The 21,043-nt window shown below is 41.8% G+C and overlaps 3 protein-coding genes across 6 annotated transcripts in view; 1 reads left to right on the top strand and 2 right to left on the bottom strand.

Annotated features, from left to right (window-relative positions):
- Positions 1–5,421, bottom strand: part of SCRN1 (secernin 1) — a 38,864-nt gene extending 33,443 nt beyond the window's left edge. The window contains exon 1 of one of the 2 annotated variants that reach the window (XM_048510701.1): positions 5,219–5,421. The gene's annotated coding sequence lies outside the window, so the exon portion shown is untranslated. The remainder of the gene's footprint in view (positions 1–5,218) is intronic. The other variant, XM_048510700.1, reaches the window with a different exon arrangement.
- Positions 5,422–7,283: 1,862 nt separating this feature from the next.
- Positions 7,284–14,582, bottom strand: FKBP14 (FKBP prolyl isomerase 14). Its single transcript, XM_048511789.1, has 4 exons — positions 13,729–14,582; positions 11,326–11,477; positions 8,634–8,761; positions 7,284–7,799 (listed from the first exon to the last, which is right to left on the bottom strand). Exons 1-4 carry the CDS (start codon positions 13,923–13,925, stop codon positions 7,641–7,643), a joined length of 636 nt encoding a protein of 211 aa, XP_048367746.1. The 5' UTR covers positions 13,926–14,582; the 3' UTR covers positions 7,284–7,640.
- A 288-nt stretch (positions 14,583–14,870) lies between these two features.
- PLEKHA8 (pleckstrin homology domain containing A8) overlaps positions 14,871–21,043 on the top strand; it is a 36,542-nt gene continuing 30,369 nt past the window's right edge. For all 3 annotated transcript variants that reach the window (XM_048510965.1, XM_048510966.1, XM_048510964.1), the window contains exon 1: positions 14,871–15,052. In XM_048510965.1, coding sequence (XP_048366922.1) covers positions 15,013–15,052 — 40 coding nt within the window. In that variant the 5' untranslated portion in view covers positions 14,871–15,012. The remainder of the gene's footprint in view (positions 15,053–21,043) is intronic.

Here is a 21,043-nt window from a genome sequence, read left to right as displayed (position 1 = left end):
GGGTGGAACAAATTGGAATAGCAAGGAAAATGTATGCATGTGCCAATTAGTTACAGATAGCTCCAATCATGGTATCTCAAGCATGACTAGTGGGGATGGATTATTTCTGCACTAGGTATGAATCTTTAAAGTGACTGTGTTCCGTCACACATTTTTTCTCTCCACTCAATATTTTTTTTAAAAAAAACGAGTTTCATTTGCTATAGATTCCAGATATAGGCTTTCTTTCCCCAATTTTTGATAACCTTCTACATGGCCATTCTTTAGGACAGATTAGGGTTACCAATCTTCACAAGGGCCCTGGAAGTCTCTTGGCATTACAGGATCTATAGGTGACAGGGATCAGTTCTGCTAGAGGAAATGGCAACTTCAAAGGAAGGAGTCTATGGTATACAATGCAATCGAAGAGAAACAAAAGTTCACATCCTTGCAGAGTTCCATCCCCTCCCCAAATTTTGCAATCCCCAAGTATCCCCCGCACTCCAAATCCCCAAGAATCTTCAGAACTCAAGTTGACAACCCTAGTTCAGATTATCTCTATGCAAAAGCAGCCAAAATTGTAGCAACTCTAATAATTTTGCTGAAGAACTTTTGTCATGCTAGAGGGAAAAGGCTAGATCTGTTGAACTCTCACCTTCTTTCAAACACTATTGTTAGTGCAGTATCCACTTTTTGCAACCACAAATGGAAACTGTTAATTTACTCTAAAAGAAATGCTAATAAACAAGATGGTTTTGCGTGTGGACTTAATGCAAGATGCTATTATGACCTATAAAGTTTTCAAGTGCCAGAATCTGGATTTATATTGCTATTTGGATTTTATATTTAACAGCTTGTGTTTCACGTGACTGACCCAAAAGCTAGAAAAACCTGTCAAATAAGGCAAATACAATGATGAATTTGGGATTTCTATCAGACACACAAGATAATGTTGTAATCAATATTTACTTAGCTGGAAACCATGGGGTAGATCCCACTAACTTTGTTTTCATTCAAACTTGGCCAATTTCCCTCCTTATTACAGTCCTCATCCTCCTTGACTTTTATCCACTCATGTCCTATGATCTTCAGAAAAGTGGGCAAAAGGAGCCCCTACCTCCCCTTTCCAACTGAAGAAGAGCTGGAAGGATATAGCCCATTGCTTATATTTCTTTAAGCAACCAAAATGATTTCATTGGGTCATATCCTCAGCAAAGGTATCTTCAAGAAGGACAATATGAAAACAAACTATTTCCCTGAAACCAACCTTAGGCTTCCAATGAGTGAAAGAGCTGGGGACTTTCAACTACAACCTCATGCAAATATGTTGACCATTAGAAAGGCTTGCTCAGGTTCTTCTTCAAGTATAAGTTTTGGATTTGTTATCTGATGCATTTTCTGCAAGGAAACCTGTTAAGATGTTATTACTGGAAATTTAAAATGTGATAGTTGACATACTCCATTTGGGTTACATTCCAAAACCCTTCCCTTGTCAGCAACCCACTGAGGAACATACACATGTCTGTTCCAAGTCTGGGACACAGGTGAGTATTCAAAAAATGAAAACTTTCACTCATTGGTTAAAGGACAAGCTTGCCAGCCAATCCAGGTGACTAGCCTTCAATCTCTCCTCCCCACCCCCACCTCCAAAAAATGTGATTTGGTTCCATAATGGATCCACTCATTTACACTGCATTTTCTGGTTTGGTTTGTACCAAATACCAAGACCTGGCTTTCAATGGCCAGGTATAGATAGCTTCATGATTTATTAATAATGACGTTGCCAGTCTTGAGGATAAAGGAAACTACACATTTGGGGGGGGGGGGGGGGGAGCCCTATTCACAAACACAGAGGAAGGAGGAAGTTTTATTGTTAGTTTATTATACAAATCAGTTCTCTGGTTGTGTTAGTAGTAACAGTCCTTAGGGAAGAAATATAGCTATTGTATTTTGCCAAAGTAATTGTGACTTCATGCAACACTATATTACTACACAATTATGTCATTAAAGTCTGAAAGAAGAAAATTGGATGTTGCAATTTATTTTATATACCCAAAGATTTATGGGGAGGCTGGTCAGCACTGCAGTACAACAACCAGTTTCAAAAACCCTGTGCCACATTAAAAGCAAAGCTACCAAGCAGTATTTTAAGTCTACAGAACAAATCTCTCAGAGAGTTGGATGTTGCAGCTTTTAGCCGGAAAAAAAAAAGGAAATCTGAAAGAAATCCCTCTAGTATGCTTTTAAAGTTATAAATTAAATACTGTGGCCCAAGTTGCATTTTTAACTAAATAATCTTTTTTGTGTCTTCAGAATTCTGTATTTAGAGGGCTGCTGGACAACTGGATAATGTTGTAGTTTTCAGTGGTCTGGGTTCAAGGCCAATGCAATATTCTGTGGCATCAGGAAAGGGTTAAATGTTTTGCTTCAAGAGCTCTAGTCCATGTCTAGTGTTTTCTTTTCCCTGGAGGCATGATTACCTTTGACTCTCCATGGTTTCAGCAAGCATCTCCACAAGACAATGAAAACGTGGCCATCTTTGTTGACAGATTGCTTCTGAGGTGACAACAGTAACCTGACAATAGCACTGCAACACATGTCATTGGCTAGACACCTTTTTAACTTTTCTTTTGGCTGTTTTCTCAAGGTTTTCCCAGGCAAAAGGATCAGACCTATTGGGAGAAGCAGGAACTGTCTGCCTAGTCCTGGTGATTCTCCCATCCCTCCATAGCTCTCTGAGCATGGGCAAAAAGAACAAAAGGTCTGCCGCTGGACTCTCTTTCATGGCTAGATCTTTTGGAGTGCTGCTGCTCTGATCTCTCCTTGGAGTGTGGTCTGGGAAGGTCTTGTTTTGTGACTTCCTGTTTGACACCTTTAGAACTGGTTTTCTAATTTACTTGATTTAAAATATTATTTGAAAATTTTTCCTGTGTCTTTTGATTTTCTGAGTGGGCGAGGGAGCCTTTTTCTGATTATTCTCTCGATTTGTTTTAAAAGTGCTTTGCATATTCCCTGTTTCTTAAAAAGTGTTTAATTTTAAAGCATTTGTGCTTGGGTGTGGGAGGTCCAAGATGCTACTGTTTTAACAGGTTTATCTTTCTGCATTCATCTGGTTCATTTTACAGTTCTTTTGTGGCTGTTTTAAAGATCTATGTTGTATTTTGGGGGTTATGTGAAGTTTTGGGGTGTTCCTGTTGTTTACATCTTTGCAGCAGGTTCTGAAGAAAATGCACAGGTTTTCAAAATAGATAGCTGTAGGTGAATGGTTAAGTACTTTTAAAAACACAGGCTTCACTTGGCTTGGATTCTCTGGTTTGATTTTGGTTCTGTTTGTATTCAGATCCTTTTGGCCAGCGGGTTCTTTTGTGTTGGTTATTGTCATCTTTGATTTCCCCCCACCACAATGGACACAAATAGGATGACTGGACCCCTTGCTTAGGGAACTGCAGAATTGGACCCTTTGTTCCAATTTGCTTAAAACTTGGAGGGTGGGGGTCATCCGCCTATAGGCAACACTAGGGTCTCCTGCAAGTTTAGTGTCATTTGGGTGAAGAAACAGACACTCCAGACCCCCACACCCAATAGCTCATAGGGGATGATGGAACCCAAATAATAGGACATAATGGAACCCAAAAACTCAATCCAAAGGCCCCTGAACAAGAGGGGTATTTACCTTTCCCAAAAGCCGTACAAAAACGAAGTCATACATGACCTTAAATCAAGAAACATGGTACCTATCCGGGAATTTTAAAAAAGCCTTGAGTTCTGTTGGTACTGTGTGATGTTGATAGCACATTGGTCCCATCTAGCTTTGGAAGCTTTCTAAATGTAAGGGCAAATAATACAGAAATACAAGCATACACACAATCCACTTACTTTCTAAATCTCAGGAAAGCAGAGAGGAGCCAAAAAACCATTTCCATGAAAAGAATACCTAAGTCAAGTCTTCAAATCCATCATATTTTTGAAACCCTAACCTCATGTCAATATCCAGCTATTTTTACACAAGCAACAATGAAGATCAAATGCTGAACAAAGCAAATGCTTTGTATTTAAATCCAGTACTTCAGCCTTGAAGATCTAAGGAATTCATGTCACAATAGGTCATCCGCTATATTTTTTGCAGAGGAAGAAAAAAACAAAAAAAGCAGTTTTCAGATGCAGTATTTTGGTGTTTAAGATGTTTGAAAAATCATACATTTTTCAGCAGACTGCAGTCAAAATTCCACATCTGATGTTTGCAATCTGTCCACACTCTCAAATTTACTATACAGGAGGCAGAGGCAAAGTAAGACAAATGCTGTAGATTTTTAAAAAAATCAGTCTTAGAAAAACAAAGGATATATACAGTGGAAGCCATATTATACTATACACTGAGGCTAGACATACATCACCTGTCAAACCCTTGTAAATGAAACAGCAAAAACCACAAAAGTGCATTAAGAGAGAAACTGACTTTTGGCTGGGGAAGATGGATGGAGAATGTCAAAGTACATGAAGATGCTGGGCTGTGAGCAGCTAATCAGGAACTTAACAAGCCAGCTGAAAGAGCAGATGAAACAACTACTGCTAGTAAGAGATACCTCCATAGCGTGCCTTTAAGCATTCTCACTACATGCAGAGAGAGGCAGGCACATCAATTATCTCTTCTTATACACGACCTGGGATCACCTCTAGCATCCCAGTAGCTGTAACTTTCTAGAATCCTGTAGGTGTGAACTTTCAAGCATCTGCAGCAGGAACAAGCTGTCCATCTATTCCAGAAGGAAATCTAAGGGGGCAACATTCAAAGGGAGGGCAGGATTCCCTAAGACCACCAGCCCACCAAACCCAACAGCAGTTTCTAGGGGGCGGGGGAGGCCTAGCTCGGCAGCCAGGGCTTTCCACTCCGGGTACCGCTTTTCTGGCCATCCACACGTTCAGCGGACAACTCGGCGTTGTCGACGATGAGTCATCATCCAGTCGGGCGATCCAGCATGGAGAGGCTGAGAAGTCAAGGTGGGGGAGGGGGGGAAGTGGGGACTTTCTTACCCCCCCCCCCCCGCTCTTTGCACCGCACAAGGGGGTGGTGGCGACACAACGGTCCATGAACAGATCGCGAAGCGGGTCTGGCCGCTCTCCAGCCCGTTTGCAGCCCACCCTCCCAGGCTAGGCTGAGGCTGACCCGCTAAACCGAAGTCTCCCGGGGAGGAGGGAAAGCGCTGGGGCAGGAAAAGAGACGCCCCCGTGGAAAGCTCACCTGGCCGGCGTCTCCCCGCGGAATCGCCCGGCCGCCGTGCAGCGTCTTTCCTTGCAGATGCGCGGCAGCCCAGGCAGCCTCCCTGCAGGTGCCGGCGGGGTCCTCCGCCCAGCAGAGGCGAACCGGGAATGGAGGCGAGAGTGGCGAGGCTGCTCTGCCTCCTCACGGCGCGCCGCCGCTCTAGCTTCCTCCTCTGCGCAGGGCTCAGCCTAGAGGGGCTGCCGCAGGAACGGACGCCCCGGGCCGGGGGTGGGGAAAGCGCTGTGCCTCTGCCCATGGGCAGAATGACTTCCTCCCGCTGCTAATCGGTTACTGCCCGAGACAGCAGGGTTCTGCAAGTCTTTTTCTCCTTTCCCACAGCAACTTTTCCAAAGCAGTTCTGAGTATATTTACTCAGAAGCAAATCCCATTGAGCTGAAGGTAACTTACTCCCCAGGAAAAGCATTTGGGATTCCAGCCACAGTACTGAAGGGAAAAAATTCATTTGGTGTGTAATGAATTTGGAAGAATACAGAAGCTTGCACACTGTTTTGTGTCATTTACCTGGCCCTTATAGAAAGCAGGGCATTGCTTCTGATTCTTCCTGCAAACTCTTGGGAAAGAAGGTATTTTATTATGGTCCAGTTACTGTATTTCTGGAATGCACATACCCCAAGATGTGCTGATGATTCAAACAGCAGACCAAGCAACAGTTATGAGCCAGAGTTCTAAAACCTGCCTCTGACCAGCAGTTGTTGAAGAAGACGGGCGCTATGACCCTGATGTGCGGTTACTGAGCCTTCTAGAAACACCATGATGGAAAACTGGATAGCAAACCAGATGACCTTCACTGTGAAGCTCAGTCTTGGGCAGATGACAGCATATATGAAAGGTTCCAATGTGTATAAATGGGGTGAACCTTGGAGGAACTCTTCTGCGTCAGCAAGAGTTTTGTATAACACATTCAAACACTCCACTCTGTCTCAGAAAAAGATGTTACTGCAGTTTGCTGAGGTGCAGCAGTTGAGGAAAATTGTATGTTTCCTCGACAGAATACAGTCCTGAATGAATATGCGAATTATTCATTTTTTATGTGCTGCCTTAGTCGAAAACATTAGTTTGAACATTGCACTTTGCTACAAGAGCATTTATAGTTCACTGAACGACTATCACCAATGCTTTCAGGAGGGAACAGGGCTAAATAGGCACTGTGACTAGGACCAGGCCGGGAATTCTACAACAAAGAAGGTCCAGCATGTTGAGTTCTGTGGCATGGAAATATACAACCCTACCATTTTTTTCTGAGACAGACTATAACAATATTTTAAATACAGAATATTTAGAAACGCTTTTGTACTGGTTTCAGAGAAGCAAATATTCTAGCCAATACTAGTTTGTAACAGAAATTAAAACCTGGTTAAAGCAGCAGCTGCTTTATACACAAAGCTTAAACAGGAACAGTAGGATTTTTCTGTGTAGATTATTATAGTCATAAGTATGTCCTGAAGGCAGAAACCTCACTGGAACTAAACAGGTAAAGTCCTCAGATTGAGTGCTAGGGAGAAAGGTTTGTCTAAAGTGATGAAATGCAAATACAATATATGTTTCTGTACCTGGAATCCACATCCCAGCAGTGCTTTTCCCCATAATGTTCTTGAATACCATCTCAAAAGTGATACAAGATTGGTACATGCCACCTTAATGCACTGACTCCTTAATTATATTTGTATGTCACTTCACAGGAAACTAATCCAGTTGCTGCAGCTATACTACCTTAACCACACTCTGCTGATGCAGCAGATCTTCAAATCAGCCTGCAAGTCAACTTAAACACGCCCTTTAAAAGTAATGGGAAATAAATATGTTGTGTAACCCACAAGCAGCCAGTGCTATTGTTTAAAACTGAGGCCCCTTCCGCACATGCAAAATAATGTGTTTTCAAACCACTTTCACAACTGTTTGCAAGTGAATTTTGCTATTCCGCACAGCTTCAAAGAGCACTGAAAGCAGTTTGAAAGCGCATTATTTTGCATGTGCGGAATGAGCCTAAGTGAATAATTAAAGAACACAGAAGTGAACCAAATACTTTATACCAAATCATACTTTTTCTGTTTATTTTAGTCTAGCTTTTAAAAAACAGACAATTCACAAATTGATAACAGGAAAGGCTAAAGAATGTTTAAGCACCATTTGTTAGTAGAAAAGTTTTTGCTTCATAAATATGATGAACTTCCTTTAGGAAATCTGTTTTTAAGGCTATTTTCAGTCTTTTAAAAGGTCATAGTAACAAAATTTAGTTTCAATGAGCATATGTCAGGTATAAAAATGCAATGCACTCCCCCCATGAGTTGACAGGCAGCTCCATACATACAACATTTCAAGAAATGTCAGTTCTGCAAAGTCTCTTGATTTCTCCCTCACTGGGAATTTCTTCCAAAGTACTTCATAGCTCATCATGCTCAAACACAAACTCCCTTGCAGATATGAATCCATCTGTGTCCTCATCTTCTTTAGAAAATATGTCTTCAACCAAAGTATCATGGTGACTGTCGTTAACCACTGCACCGTGTCTCTCAAATTCCTTCTTTAAGTATAGTTTTACCTATGGAAGAAAACAATTTCAATAATTGAGAAGATCTCAAGATGCTTTTAACAGAAGAAGCAAACAAGACAGAGCATGACATATTACATATATCTGTTTCAGACAGTTTTTGGATGGACTGAAGTAATCTCTGTTTGGACAAAGAGTGAAAAACATCAACTGGATAAAGCTTCCCAGGCTATCCTGAAACACAGCACCTTAGCAATGAAGTTAATTTCCTGTTTGCATCTCAGAAGATACAGCTTGAACACTGTAGTCACAGCACTCAGGATCTGTCTGTATCAGCTCTTCATGTTCTGGGCAAATAAAAAAGCAGGTGTATTTTTGAAGTGAGTTCCAGGAAGGATCCCTGATTGGAATTTTAATTTCAGATTCAGAAACAAAGCCATCAGAGGCAGAAATCTGTAGTTGCAGAAAGTACAAAAAATGCTGCCTAAATAGGCCCGGTTTTGTAAAGAGAACCTAACTTTTCTGTAGTATTCTTTGCAACATCTGAGGAACACTTCACTTCTACTTGCTGAGAACATGGGGGCTGGAGATATATTACTGGCAAACATCCCAAATAATTTATTTTGACAGGATAGAGCATATTTCGGCTTCCACTTCCTGTACATTTCTTTCCTTGAGTCCATACAGACTTCCTCTCCCTAAGAAACATCCAAGCCCTGCATCCCTGAGAACACACAAGGGAGACTGGAATCTATCTTAACATATGGAGATTTTATTCACAAGTAGCAAATCTGAGCAAGAAAACTTCAAGGGAAGCAAAAGCTAATTTTCTTTTCCTGTTACACAGCATTAATGAACAACTGTAGAATGCATAACCCCTCTCACCTCCTCTCTGGATAGCTTCCAGTCATCATTAAGATCCATTTCTTGAAAGGACTCATGAGACCTTGGTCCATTTCGAATTTCGACAAGGTCAATATTGAAGATCAGCGTGCTCTCAGGTGGAATTTTCCCTGCCAAAATATGATTTTTAACATATCTGTGTTTATTCCTGATTTTTTTCTTTTCACTGGAATAGCTGAGTTCTCACAACCAAAAACATAGAAAAATACATGACTTCCACTACTAATCAGTGCCCAATCCAGGGAGTCTCCAACAGGAAGTCCAGGAGGTACCACTGGCTCACCAGCCGCTGCCACCACGGAGTGGCCGTGGCTCAGAAACAGAGCACTTGCTTGGTTTGCAGAAGGCCCCAGATTCAATCCCAGCCTCTCCAGTTACAAGGATCAAGTAACAGGTGAAAGGAAAGGCATCTACCTGAAACCTTGAAGAACAGCTGCCAGACCAAGTGGATAATACTGACCTTAATTGATAAATGATCTGATTCTATGTAAGGCAGGCTCATATGTTCATGTGTGTTTATGATCCAGGGAAAGATCTGCTCTGGCCTTTTTTAAAAAAAAAGCTTTCACATCATAGGATTTTTCTCAGTGCTGGTTTAGCACATTTCTGGTGCTCTTACTCAATCCTGGCCCAACTGAAAGCACTAACGGTACATGTGAAAGGGGACATCAGTGGTTTATATCCCACCTAATGTTTCCATAGGTGGAAGGGGAGGTTATTCTCACTAGTTTTCCCCATTCTGTTGCAGATTTTTGACTCTCCTTGTGCTGTTCCTTGGGATCCCACCCACCAAAGGACATGCAGAGCTGCAACAAGGGGGGGGAGGCAAGAAGGTCTCACAGAAATTCTTCCAGCAGAGATAATTTTCAGCAGGATCAAAGATACTAAATTTGCAAAGCATCCATTTAACTAGTTATGCTTGTTATCTCAATGGCAAACTGAAACATGGTGCACCCATGCCAGAGAGTACAGTAGAAGAACAGAATGCACCACTTAGGGGTGCATTAAAACCTCACATTAAAACATCCATGAAAATGGAAAACCAGCCAAACAAAGAGAAAGCCTGCAGGTTTTTCATCCCCTTCCCCTCCATTCTGCGCTGGTTTACTATTCTGCACAGAGCTTTTTTTTTTACACAGGGTAGTATCTGCAGTGTTCCTGGCCAGTCTATCATCTCAGCATTCTGTGCCCTACCCCCCCCCCCCCCCACACACACACACCTTATTCTCCTACATCTAGATATCAGGCCTGAAAAATTCAGTGAAAATATTGATTGTCTAACTTGGTCTAACTAATGAAGGGAGAAAGAAATAGATCCAATTGTTTCTGTACTGAAGGAAGATAATGAGACAGACGGGGGAGGCACTTGAATTTTGAAGGTTTTAGTGAAATACTACACTTAAGTGGCAGTACATTTTCTATTTTACTGAATTACTTTGGATCTACCAAGACAGTAAATTGTACTTCCTGCATGAATCTACTTGCAACATAGTAAGTACAGGGAGCCCCTTTTGCATGGATCTTTTCCAAATACACAAAGGATCTGCTGTTCTCTCATGTTGCAGTATCATAAACTAATGGATCTTTTCCACCAAAGCCTTCTTAATCCAGTTAACGTTGATGAAAATACCAAATTAATGAAAGCAAATCAGTTTAACTTTATGTATGTAAATACTGTTGATATCAGAAAGCTCTGTGATAGAACACATGCTTCACACACACACACACAGAGAGAGAGAGAGAGAGAGAAAGCCCAGCTTCAGTCCCTGTCATCTCCACTTTGAGGACAGACATTTACAAAATTACGCATGGTACAGAGAAAGGGGGAAGAGAAAGTTTTTTTCCTCTCCGGTCACAATGCTAGCACTTACAGACACACAATGGAGCTGCTGAAAAACAGGTTAAAGACAGACACAAGATTGCTTAATGAGTTATTAAACTGCCAGCAGAGGTAGTGATGGCTACAAACATAGCTTTAGAAAGTTTAGACAGATCCCTGGAAGAGAAAAATGCATCAGTGGCTCCTTCCCATTGAGTTGAGGGAGCCTCCACATACAAAGGCATGATCCTCTGAAATCCAGTGCTAAAATGCAACCCTTTACTTTTTATGCCCTATCTGTTGGCCATCCAAACCAACTCGTTGACAACTGTATGAAACAGAATGCTGGCAGGGCTTTTCTTATGTTCTTAAAATTGAACTATCATTCAGCTACTGTTTCAAAAAGGTTAGACAAATTTATAGAGGAGAAAAGTCCATCAGTAGTTACTACACATGGTTACTGAAGGGAACCTCCACTAAAACAGGCAGCAGCTTCTGAATGCAAAAGCTAGGAGGCAGCAGCAGAAGACCTTGGTCTATATGCCCTGTTTGTTGGCTCTCTAGAGCAACTGGTTGGCTGTTGTGTGTAAAAAAAAGTGCTAGACTAGAAGGACTATTGGTTTGTGCCAGTAGGATCTACTTCTGTTCTCATGATTTCAGACAGCAAATGGAAGGTAAAAACATCTTTGCCTGAGATACTCTGGAGGGCTACTACCAGCCTGACTAGACAATTCTGAGCTGGATGGACCAACAGTCCGGCTTGGCAGCCTCTTGTGTTCATACTATAATCAAGACTAACTGAATGGTTTTACTATGTGATCACAACTTTGAAGCCATTCTGAACTTGACTATTACCTTTTCCTTCTTTTCCATAACCCAGGGATGGAGGAACAGTGAGCTTGCGTTTCTCACCAACACACATGTCTACCAAACCTCTATCCCAGCCTTTGATAGCTTCATTGATACCAAGAGTAAACCAGGTGGGCTGGTGGTTGTTATGCTTGTGGCTGAAAAAAAGCACAGATAGTCAAATGATTTGGGCGCTGTGTGGTTTCCGGGCTGTATGATTGTTTAAAGTATGAACTGTAGGGAAAAAACTCATAAGAGAATCAGAATTGCCTTGCTGGAACTGATCAACTTATATCAGCATTCGTTCGCATCTAAGAAGTCTGTGAACAGTGCATGAGAAATCTGTGAGTAATGCATGATGGAATCAGTCATCCCTTTGATTTTGGATCTAGGCATCAAAAGGGCTATTAAGATAGAGCAAAAGGTAAGCTAGTTCATCCAGCCTAGCACCATGCTTCACACAAGGGCTAACTCAGATGCCACCAAAAGGCCTACCTCACTGCTTTTCTCTGATCATGGAAGTACCACTTGTTCATCATCTTGAGAGGAAAGAGTGCCTTGTAAAAAATGAGAGGGCTTAAGGGACATACAATATTCATCCAGCACATTATTATCCTGCCCTTCCTTTTCATTTCAGGATCTTGTACATATTTTTTCCTCATGGCCCAAGTTCCACTGTTAAAAGATCAAGGCTAAGCAGAGATGTGAATTCTGGTCAGTTTAGAACACTGTGAGAACTGTTCAACCTCTGCATCCTGTCTTTCAAACAGCTACCAATTCATACAAGAATGCATCTCCTTAACACATTATTATCAAATATCCTTGAGAGCCTTTGTGAGAAGAGGGGAGTTAAAAATGTAACAATTAATAAGAAGAGACAGTGGAGAAGCTGATCACGTTACATACAGTCAAGACTATTCAGCAACTGTCATGTGCATGCAAGCAGAAAAAAAGGCTGCATGTGCATTTGTCAAGGCTGGTTTTCTGCAGCCATTATTCAAGGTAATCATATTCAAAATGATCTTATCTAATGCTTTCTTATACTGTCCAGGGCATTAAGGACGGAGGTACATGATGTTCTCTCTTCACTTTATCCTGCTGTACCAGGAGTTGTTAGGATAAAGTGAAGACAGAACATCATGGGCTGTCATAAGTTAGCTGTGGCTTAATGGCAAACAAAACAAAACCTAGATATCAAGGACTTTGGGAACAAAAACAACCTGTTTTCCAGATCCTCCCCTAGACCTTTATTCCGATGGAGACATTGCAAATTTTTGAGAAGTACTGAAAAACAACTCCCATGAAGTATTCTTTTAGAATGAATGAAATACTTTTAAAGACCAGGTTCTACTCACACCAAAAAAATAAAAAGGGAGTATGACAGGAAAGTCTGAAGACTTCTCTACAATTTTTCCACTGCAAAACTGGAAGGCACTGAAAAAAAAGTTCTGGCGAAATATTCCAAAACAGCCTAGGGTCAGAAGTTGGCAACTTTCTCTCACTTTTGTATTCGGTGTATTGACAATTTTTCTAGCAAAATTTAAGGCATTTAATAACAATGCTGACTAATACTTTTACATACTAATTAAATTATGTATGTTTTATTATTATGCTGTTAAAACAGCAAAATAGATGTAGGTTTGATAGTAAAGTATTGTGTATATTTTGATCTTCCCCTTATTTCCATTTTTTCTCAAAAAAAACCCGTTTTCCCCCAGCTTCAGAATTTCCAGACATTATACATCTCTATTTGAACTATCAGCTTTAATAGCAAAAACTGCTAAACAATTAGCTTTATTGTCAGAGTTGGGCAGCTAGGACAGACATCCTGAACAAATCTGTGCGCAATAGTAGTCTCCAGTTCCATACAAATAAGTGTGGAAAATTTCAACACAGGCTTTATTGCAGAATTAGACTTTCTAAAACCTCCACTGAACTGGGAATTGCCAGTCTGTGATAGCAGTTGCACACAGTTATTACTAATTTCACACAGGAAGGCTTAATCACCTTGATACTCACACCCACAGTTCTTTAATTTTTAATCCCACCTTTCCTAAGAGCAGAGACCATTCACACTTTTTAATCTGATCATCCCTTGCACTATGTCACTTCATTTCACCTCATCCGGGACATATAAAGATGCTCAGCCCATTTCCTCCTCACAACAACCCTGTAAGATATGTCAGGCTGAGGATATGCGACTGGGTCAAGATCATGCAGCAAGCTTCCACGGAAGAGTGGAGAGTCAATCCTAGATCTCCCAGAATCTTGTCCAGCACTTTAACCATTAGACAAAAGTGCTTTACAAAATCAAATCCAATAACCTTCCAATGAGATCCCTTATATATATTTCAGTTTTTAAAAGCTATGGCAGATCCACATGCATTCTTCCCTATACCACATACTTACGTAGAATGGAACAGGGAACCATCTTTTTCAAAAAACCCTTCATAGTGCACAAGCAGCATGTCCCCAGTCTTGGTCTTCCTCCTGCAAATGAATGGCTTGTGGAGAATCTCGATCTTCACTTCTGGTTCCGGAATGAGAGCTCCAGTCCCGAAAGCCACAAATAAGAAAGAAAGGAGAGTCCAAAAGGCAGCTTCCATTTTTGGGAATTCAACAAATACCTCTGAGTTTTAAGAACATGTACGTAATTCTCGTACCATAAATGGGCCAGGAATAGATGTTTGGTCCAACTACTTCTACTCCCAGTGATGTTTGGTCCAACTACTTACGCTCGCAGTAATTTGTTTAAGGGCTCTAGATTTAAGGAGCGCCTAAACCAGTTCTAGGATGCTCTAGATTCGAACCCCTTACTCTGTGGTCAGAGAATTTCCCACTGCTGCTTTTTTTCCGCTGGCCACGCCGTACAATTGCCATTTCACAACTGCCACACTTTCAGATTTAAATGTTTCTCAGCATGAAAGGTGACAATCTGCAGAGCCGGGCCATGAAGGGGTCATAACTTTACTTCCAGTCCCACCAAGCTTCACACGCCACAAATCTGCAAACGTGGCAAACTTCCCCCAAAAGTAGCACTCCTCCACTCCTTCGGAATCCTCTTATTACCCACCCTTCCTCCTTCTGATTGGCTCGACGAGAGGGCCGAACTAAAAATCCAGCCATTGGTTGGCAAATAGCCCCGTCTGTCTCGTAGACTCGTCAGAAACGTCTCCTATCAACGAACGAGGATTGATCGTCCGAACATTCCAGGAAGGAACGCGGAGCGCACAATCTGGGAGACCCTCAACACAATACAGCCGGCTTCTGTCTTGCAATAATTGGCTGGCCCGGATAAGAGAACGGCGCTCTCATTGGCTCCCGACAGTCCATCTGTTTTTGAGCGTTCTAACAACGCTCTCTTTCCCAGTCACATGGGTCGGCATTCCAAAACGCGTTTGCGCTACCGCCGTGCGTTGTCAGCCCCTGTGGCTACGCTGCATCCTGGATTCCTACGCTAGAAGCGTAATGCTGTGTCGGGTGGGTGGGTGGTTGGTTGGTAGGCAGTGTCCGGGAGGGAAGGGGCGGGAGGTGGAAGTCAGGGAGGCGGGCTGGGATTCTGCCAGCCGCAGGATGGCTCTGAGTGTCAGCAGCTCAGCTGTGGGGCTGAAGGGGCGGCAGAGGGCATAGAAGGTGCCTGGGGAAGGTATTTCCCCTGTCCCAAGCAGATCTGAATGGGGGGCCTTTGTCATCATGGAGGGGGTACTATACAAATGGACCAACTATCTGAGCGGTGAGTAGCTCCCTTCTCCTCTCGCTGTCACGATCTTTGCAACCAGGCGTGTGGGTGTTGTAGAAAGGTGGCGTTGGTGGCTGTGAGAAACAGGAAGGAAGACAAGGGTCATGGATGGTTCTGGTGTTCCGGGCGCTGCGTGGTTTTGATGCTTCTACGTTCTGGGCTCTTGAGCACCGCAAGGGACTGTTCCTTCGATTCTTCGATTATGTCCCCAAAATGAGCTAAATAAACCGAAGTCCATTGGCTCCTTGAAGACTAACAAAATTTGTTCCCCTATCAGTGTTGGTGAATCACACTTCATTCTATCAGATGCATTATAGATGCATCCTAAAATGAACTGTCCAGCACCAGCAGTCCATCTAACTCATTTGCAGCATAACTATCAAGAAGAATTTGCAGTTAACCATGCCATACTAACATGGGACAGCGTTCTCTAGAAGGGCTCCAACACTCCACTTCTTCAGTGGCATTTCTGCTTTTCTTTTAGCGGAAGCAAAAAAGAAGCATGAGGCCAAGGAATGTCTTTCTCAGTTGACTAACCTCAAAGGTGCCTGCAGTGTACCTGATGTGGTGGGTGTCAGTACCTACCTAGATGATCAAAGGGTTGCAAAGACTGGTATCTGTTTTGAAGATTATCTTTCTGCATTTCAAGCTTCAGTGCAAATTGAGCCAACTCAGTTTAATATTCTGCAAAAGAATGAAAAGATCACTGGCCCAACTGCTCAACCATACAAAGATCTCACATGGCAGCTTCAGAGGGGGGCAGGGAGACATGCAGATTATGCTTGCCATAGGAGTGGATCTGCAGGGCTATCTTTTGTCTAGCTAATCTCAGTAAACTCAATAAGCATGAATCAAAATAGTTTTTACTGGTTTCTTTTTTAACTGCTGCAGTATCTGGCATCAGGAGAAAATTCAAATGTCATGTTATTACTTTTTAAAAGAGTCACTTAGTTATCATTCTCACAGAGCTACATCCCTTGCTGTATAAAACGTTTACATTTTTAGAATTATTATAGGAATTATCAGATGGAGAAGTTTCCTATATCAGTGGAACATGATAGCAAGGATCTTCCAAGTGAAATACTTCTTCCAGTGGCACTGCATGGAATTTCTCTGAGCTGATTTCATTGCTGATGGAAGCTCATATTCCCTAGTTAGGTCTGACACAATCTTTTTTTTTGTAAACATGATACATTCTATTTTTTTCTCAGGCATGAGATCATGCAGATATGAGTCACATATTTCAGAAATCATGGGTTTGGCTAAAAACAATGCACCTGATCAAGAGGGTGCTTCTTCCATATCACTGTAACATTGATTAGCTTTAGCTATGATCACTCAATTGCTGTGTTTATCCAGGCAAATGTGTCCTTTAGGATGATGGGACAGCTTTGTGCACGGAAAAATATATTGTGGTGTCATGAGGCCCGTAGAGTAGCCTACATGGTCATGTGCTTGGTCTAAATTTCACACAGGAGCATATTTATTTATTACATTTATATCCTGCCTTTCTTCCATGATACATTATGCATTGGGGTTCCCAGGCAATCCAGCCCTGGGCATGTAACATCTGACTTATGGTGACCCCATATGGTTTTCAAGGCAAGAGACGTTGGGAGGTGATTTGCCATTGCCTCCCTCCCCATCATGACCCTGGTATTCCTTGGAGATCTCCCATCCAAATACTAGTCAGGGATAGGGATGAGAGTGACCTAGCAAGCCACCACGGTCCAAGTGGAAATTTGAACTTGGATTTCCCAGTCCGGCATCTTAAACAACACACCACATACTAATTGAAATGTGTTTTAAATGTTAGGTGTTTCAACGTCATCTGCAAATACACTTTGCTTTCAGTATGTTTACATGATAAATAATGTACGAGTGCCTGGGGCGTGGATACAGATTGCTCTTTGCACGGAGGAATTCTTGACACTGCAGCACACAGTGTGAAACTAGCAGGAAGGTGTGGCAGTTTCATTGCTTTGTAAAACAAGGAAAGTACAGGTGAGATGAGACCAAAGGGTTGCTGGAACTGTAGACATCTCATTTTAACCCAGGGTTGCATTAAACCGAACTGGCCTTTCTCAATGGCAAAAAATCTGATTCCCACCAACCCCCATTATGAAGTTGTGCATACTGGAGCTTAGTTTATATAATATTGCTGTAGTATTTAGCATCTTACAAAGTTTAGATTACTTTGCATTTTACAGGGATGGCAGAAGCCTATGGGGAGGAAGGAAAATTTGATATGGGAGCAAAGGGAACTTTATAAAGCAATTAAAAACTAGGAGAGAGGCTGACAATGATAAACTAAAAAGGACTCTTCCCTTCATCGGTGTGGTGCTTGTTCTTTTTTATTTTTAGAGCATATACCTTTAACCATTCTTAAAGAGCAATGAGAGCTAAAAACCAGCTATTTAAAGAGAGAGAAAGAGAGAGAGAGAGAGAGAGAGAGAGAGAATACCACAGCGCAATCGTCTACAGATTTAAACCTATTGAGTCTGGCCTGGATGACCCAGGCTGATCTTGTCAGATCTTGGAAGCTAAGCAGAGTTGGCCTTGGTTAGTGTTTGGTACAAGTCAACCAAGGAAGTTCAGGATCACAGTGCAGAGGCCAGCAATGGCAAGCCATCTCTGTCCCTCTCTTGCTTTGAAAACCCTACTGAGTTGCCATTAACTGACTGTGGCTTGATGCTGTTTTCCTCCACCAAGCCCACTGAAGTCTGTCCAGGCAAATGTGTCCTTCAGAATAAGTGTAACTCCACTTAGGATGGTGCTGTTAAATCCCATTTCTAGTTCTGTAGTGCCCATTGTTACACACATTGCACAGCTTCTTTGAAGGGTGGGCAGTTAATCAAAGAGAGGCAGAGCAGCATCGCAGTCCAGTGTATGCTTATTTAGAAGCAGGTTCCATAGAACTGATTGCCACAGAAGGATCCTGGTCCACAAGTCAATTCAGTGGAAGTACTAGAACTCAAGACTAGTTATTGTCATTAGCAAGGATTCAAGGAGCTTCCATGTGCCCAGTGTGGGTGGGGAAGGGAGGAATTATTGTCAAGAGTTGACGCTGCTCACAAGTTATTCTGTGAGCAACGAGTGGGTAGGGGAATGCACTGCATAGTTCAGCCATGTCATCGCATACCATATATCGCTGGCCTTCTCAGTTTCCTTCTGTGAATTATAAACTGTGTTATTCTTGTTGCTTTTCTCTGTCATCCTGGATATTTCAGGAAACTCCCAGGAATTCAGACTCATGAAGCTAAAAAATCCATCCCCAAATCCAGTAGTTTTGGCAATTGTTGCTGCTACGAGCATGCTTGAGATTGGCTGCAATCTTAACGAAGTTGAATTACATGGGGCATACTTTTGAGTAGAACTTGCTTAGTTTTGCTCCTTTGGAATGTAATTTTGACTTGGTACGAAGAAGTTTCATATACTTATGTAAAAAAGTAAAAACTACAAAGGGACTTTATGTTGCAGGAATTAAAACAGATCACACTTTAGTACATGACTTTGCCACACCATGCACACATAAATGAAATTTGTATTCCTTCAGTAGTATGAGACATCTCAGTTTTGAATACAGATAACTGTTAGACTTAATACACGGAGATGTGCCTGGAACTGGGTTAATCCCAGGCTCACATTGAGTTCTGCGTCAGATTTAATCTGAGCTATCTATCCACCAAAGTAACCAATCTGAGTGATTTTATAAATGGAGATTAAAAAATGGATTACACAGAATTGGACTTTAAAATCCCAGTGGAAAAAAGCTTCTGCACTTGTCTTTCTAGCTCTATTCAGAATATTTAAAGCTTCTCATCTATTATTGGGAGCTAGATGGCGCAGACAGTCTATATTTCCGGGGTCAATTTGAGTTTCCAAACAGTGTGTTACAGTAGTCTAGCCTCTGTATTACTGTGGTATATAGAAAAAAGACTACTCTCTTTCATTATTATACTCCATTGTAACAACACTTATCAAGTGAAATGTACCCATGAAGGAGCACTCACTGCCACATTCCATCCAATAGAGGGGTTAAACAGGGTTGTATTCTTGCCCATACATTCTTCAACCTTTTCTTAAATGGCTTAGCCCCAGACCTGACTCAACCCACATACCCCTACCCTCAAGAAATCAAGGATCCCTATCCTGCTTTATGCAGATGATGCCATCTTACTTTCACGCACAAAGGTGGGCCTAAATCATCTTCTAAACCATTGCTTGAAATATTGCAGTACCAACAACCTTGTTATAAATAAAACTAAGTCTAAAGTTATGTTTTTTTCTAAGATCGAGATGACTTTTTGACAGCGAAATTATTGAGCAAGTTAAGCTATTTAAATATCTGGGCTTAAACTTCCACTTTAGGGCTGGGTGGTCACCTCACAGGAATCGAATCCTAGCATCAACAAGAATGGCTATAAAGGCAATTGTGTGTTTCTTCTTTTAAAAGGGCTACGAATTTACCTGCGGCAATAAGAGCCTTTAACACCATAGTGGGCCTGCAGCTACTACACAGAGTCTCATTATGGATACAATCATGGAATAGGAACACTGCGCATATTCAATCCGTTTTGTTATACAAGACTTTGGGTCTGCCACATTCAGTACCTTTTGCAGTACTCTGCTTGGAAGCAGACCACCATCTACTTGAGACCAGGACGCATAACATTCAAATACTGGTTGCATCTCTGTTTTAGGCATGGAGACCCGAGTCTTTCTTCTCTGACCCTAACCAATTTACATTCTACAGATTGGTGGGCCTACACTGAAGCAAAGCTTCATGTTCTTGATCTATCTTTAGACACGTTGGCCATGTTATTACCAACTGAAATTCTTAAAAACATCAGGGCCAGATTGTATGAGTCTGAACATCTATCCCTCCTTGCCCAGACCAGTAAATGTTGCTCCCTTCTTTTCCTTGGTATCCCCGATGGCTCCTCAGGGTTGGCTGAATATCTGTTTGTCCTTTCTGGTCCCAAACTCCACTGGGCCTTTTCTTTAGCCAGATGTAACATCCTGCCCTCCTCTTTAAGACAAGGAAGAGGCAAAAAGATACCCCAACACAAAAGACTATGCATCTGTGAGATGCTCTGTGAAGAAACTGTGGACCATATTTTGCATCACTGCCCCCTTTATACAGAGGCAAGAATGTCATTATACAGAGGCAAGAATGTCATGCCGTATTTAATTGGCACAGACAACTGAACTGACCCAACTGTGTACTTACTAGACAACAATTCTGGAGTAATCCTAGAACAGACTGTAATGTTTCTCAAATTGGTTGTCAATAAGTGATCTTAATTTATTTATGTCATATATAGGTCATGTTTTTATTTATATTTCTTCCTCCCCACACCAGCAGGAATCCTCTTTAGGAATAGCAGCTGGGTGCAGCCATGGCAGGGCGCTCAGCTCATGGATTGGGCTGCAGGCTAAGCTTGAAGATGTAGCTGCATTAAATTCTCACCAGCAATAATGTTGGGTTTGATATAATCCCAAGGCTTTTAAATGAGTCAGCAACTCCACCAAAAGTGTGGAGCACAATGTCCTTCATTTCAATTTAAGTTTCTTAATTCCAGTTTGGGAGTTCCCAAATTGAAGAAGTCTCTGTCTGAATGAATATCTAGATGGGTGCAGCATGTGTTCTTGTAAATGTTTATAAGAACATAGGCTTGTGTTCTTGTAAAAGTTTATTTAAGGCTGACCTTAACTGTTTCTGAACATTGCTGAAAGAACCCCTCCTTCCCCAACCAGTTCTAGCTTCCTGCTCATAATCAGGGGCACCTTCCGCACACGCAAAATAATGCGTTTTCAAACCACTTTCACAACTGTTTGCAAGTGGATTTTGCCATTCCGCACAGTTTCAAAGAGCACTGAAAGCAGTTTGAAAGTGCATTATTCTGCATGTGCGGAATGAGCCTTGCTGTCTTTCCTTTTAGTTCTGATACTTGTGAGAGGAAGTTAAGCCTCTGAAAAGAT

Source organism: Sphaerodactylus townsendi, linkage group LG11, assembly GCF_021028975.2.
Source record: "Sphaerodactylus townsendi isolate TG3544 linkage group LG11, MPM_Stown_v2.3, whole genome shotgun sequence".
Lineage (NCBI taxonomy): Eukaryota > Metazoa > Chordata > Lepidosauria > Squamata > Sphaerodactylidae > Sphaerodactylus > Sphaerodactylus townsendi.
This window is presented reverse-complemented; position numbering and strand designations above follow the sequence as displayed.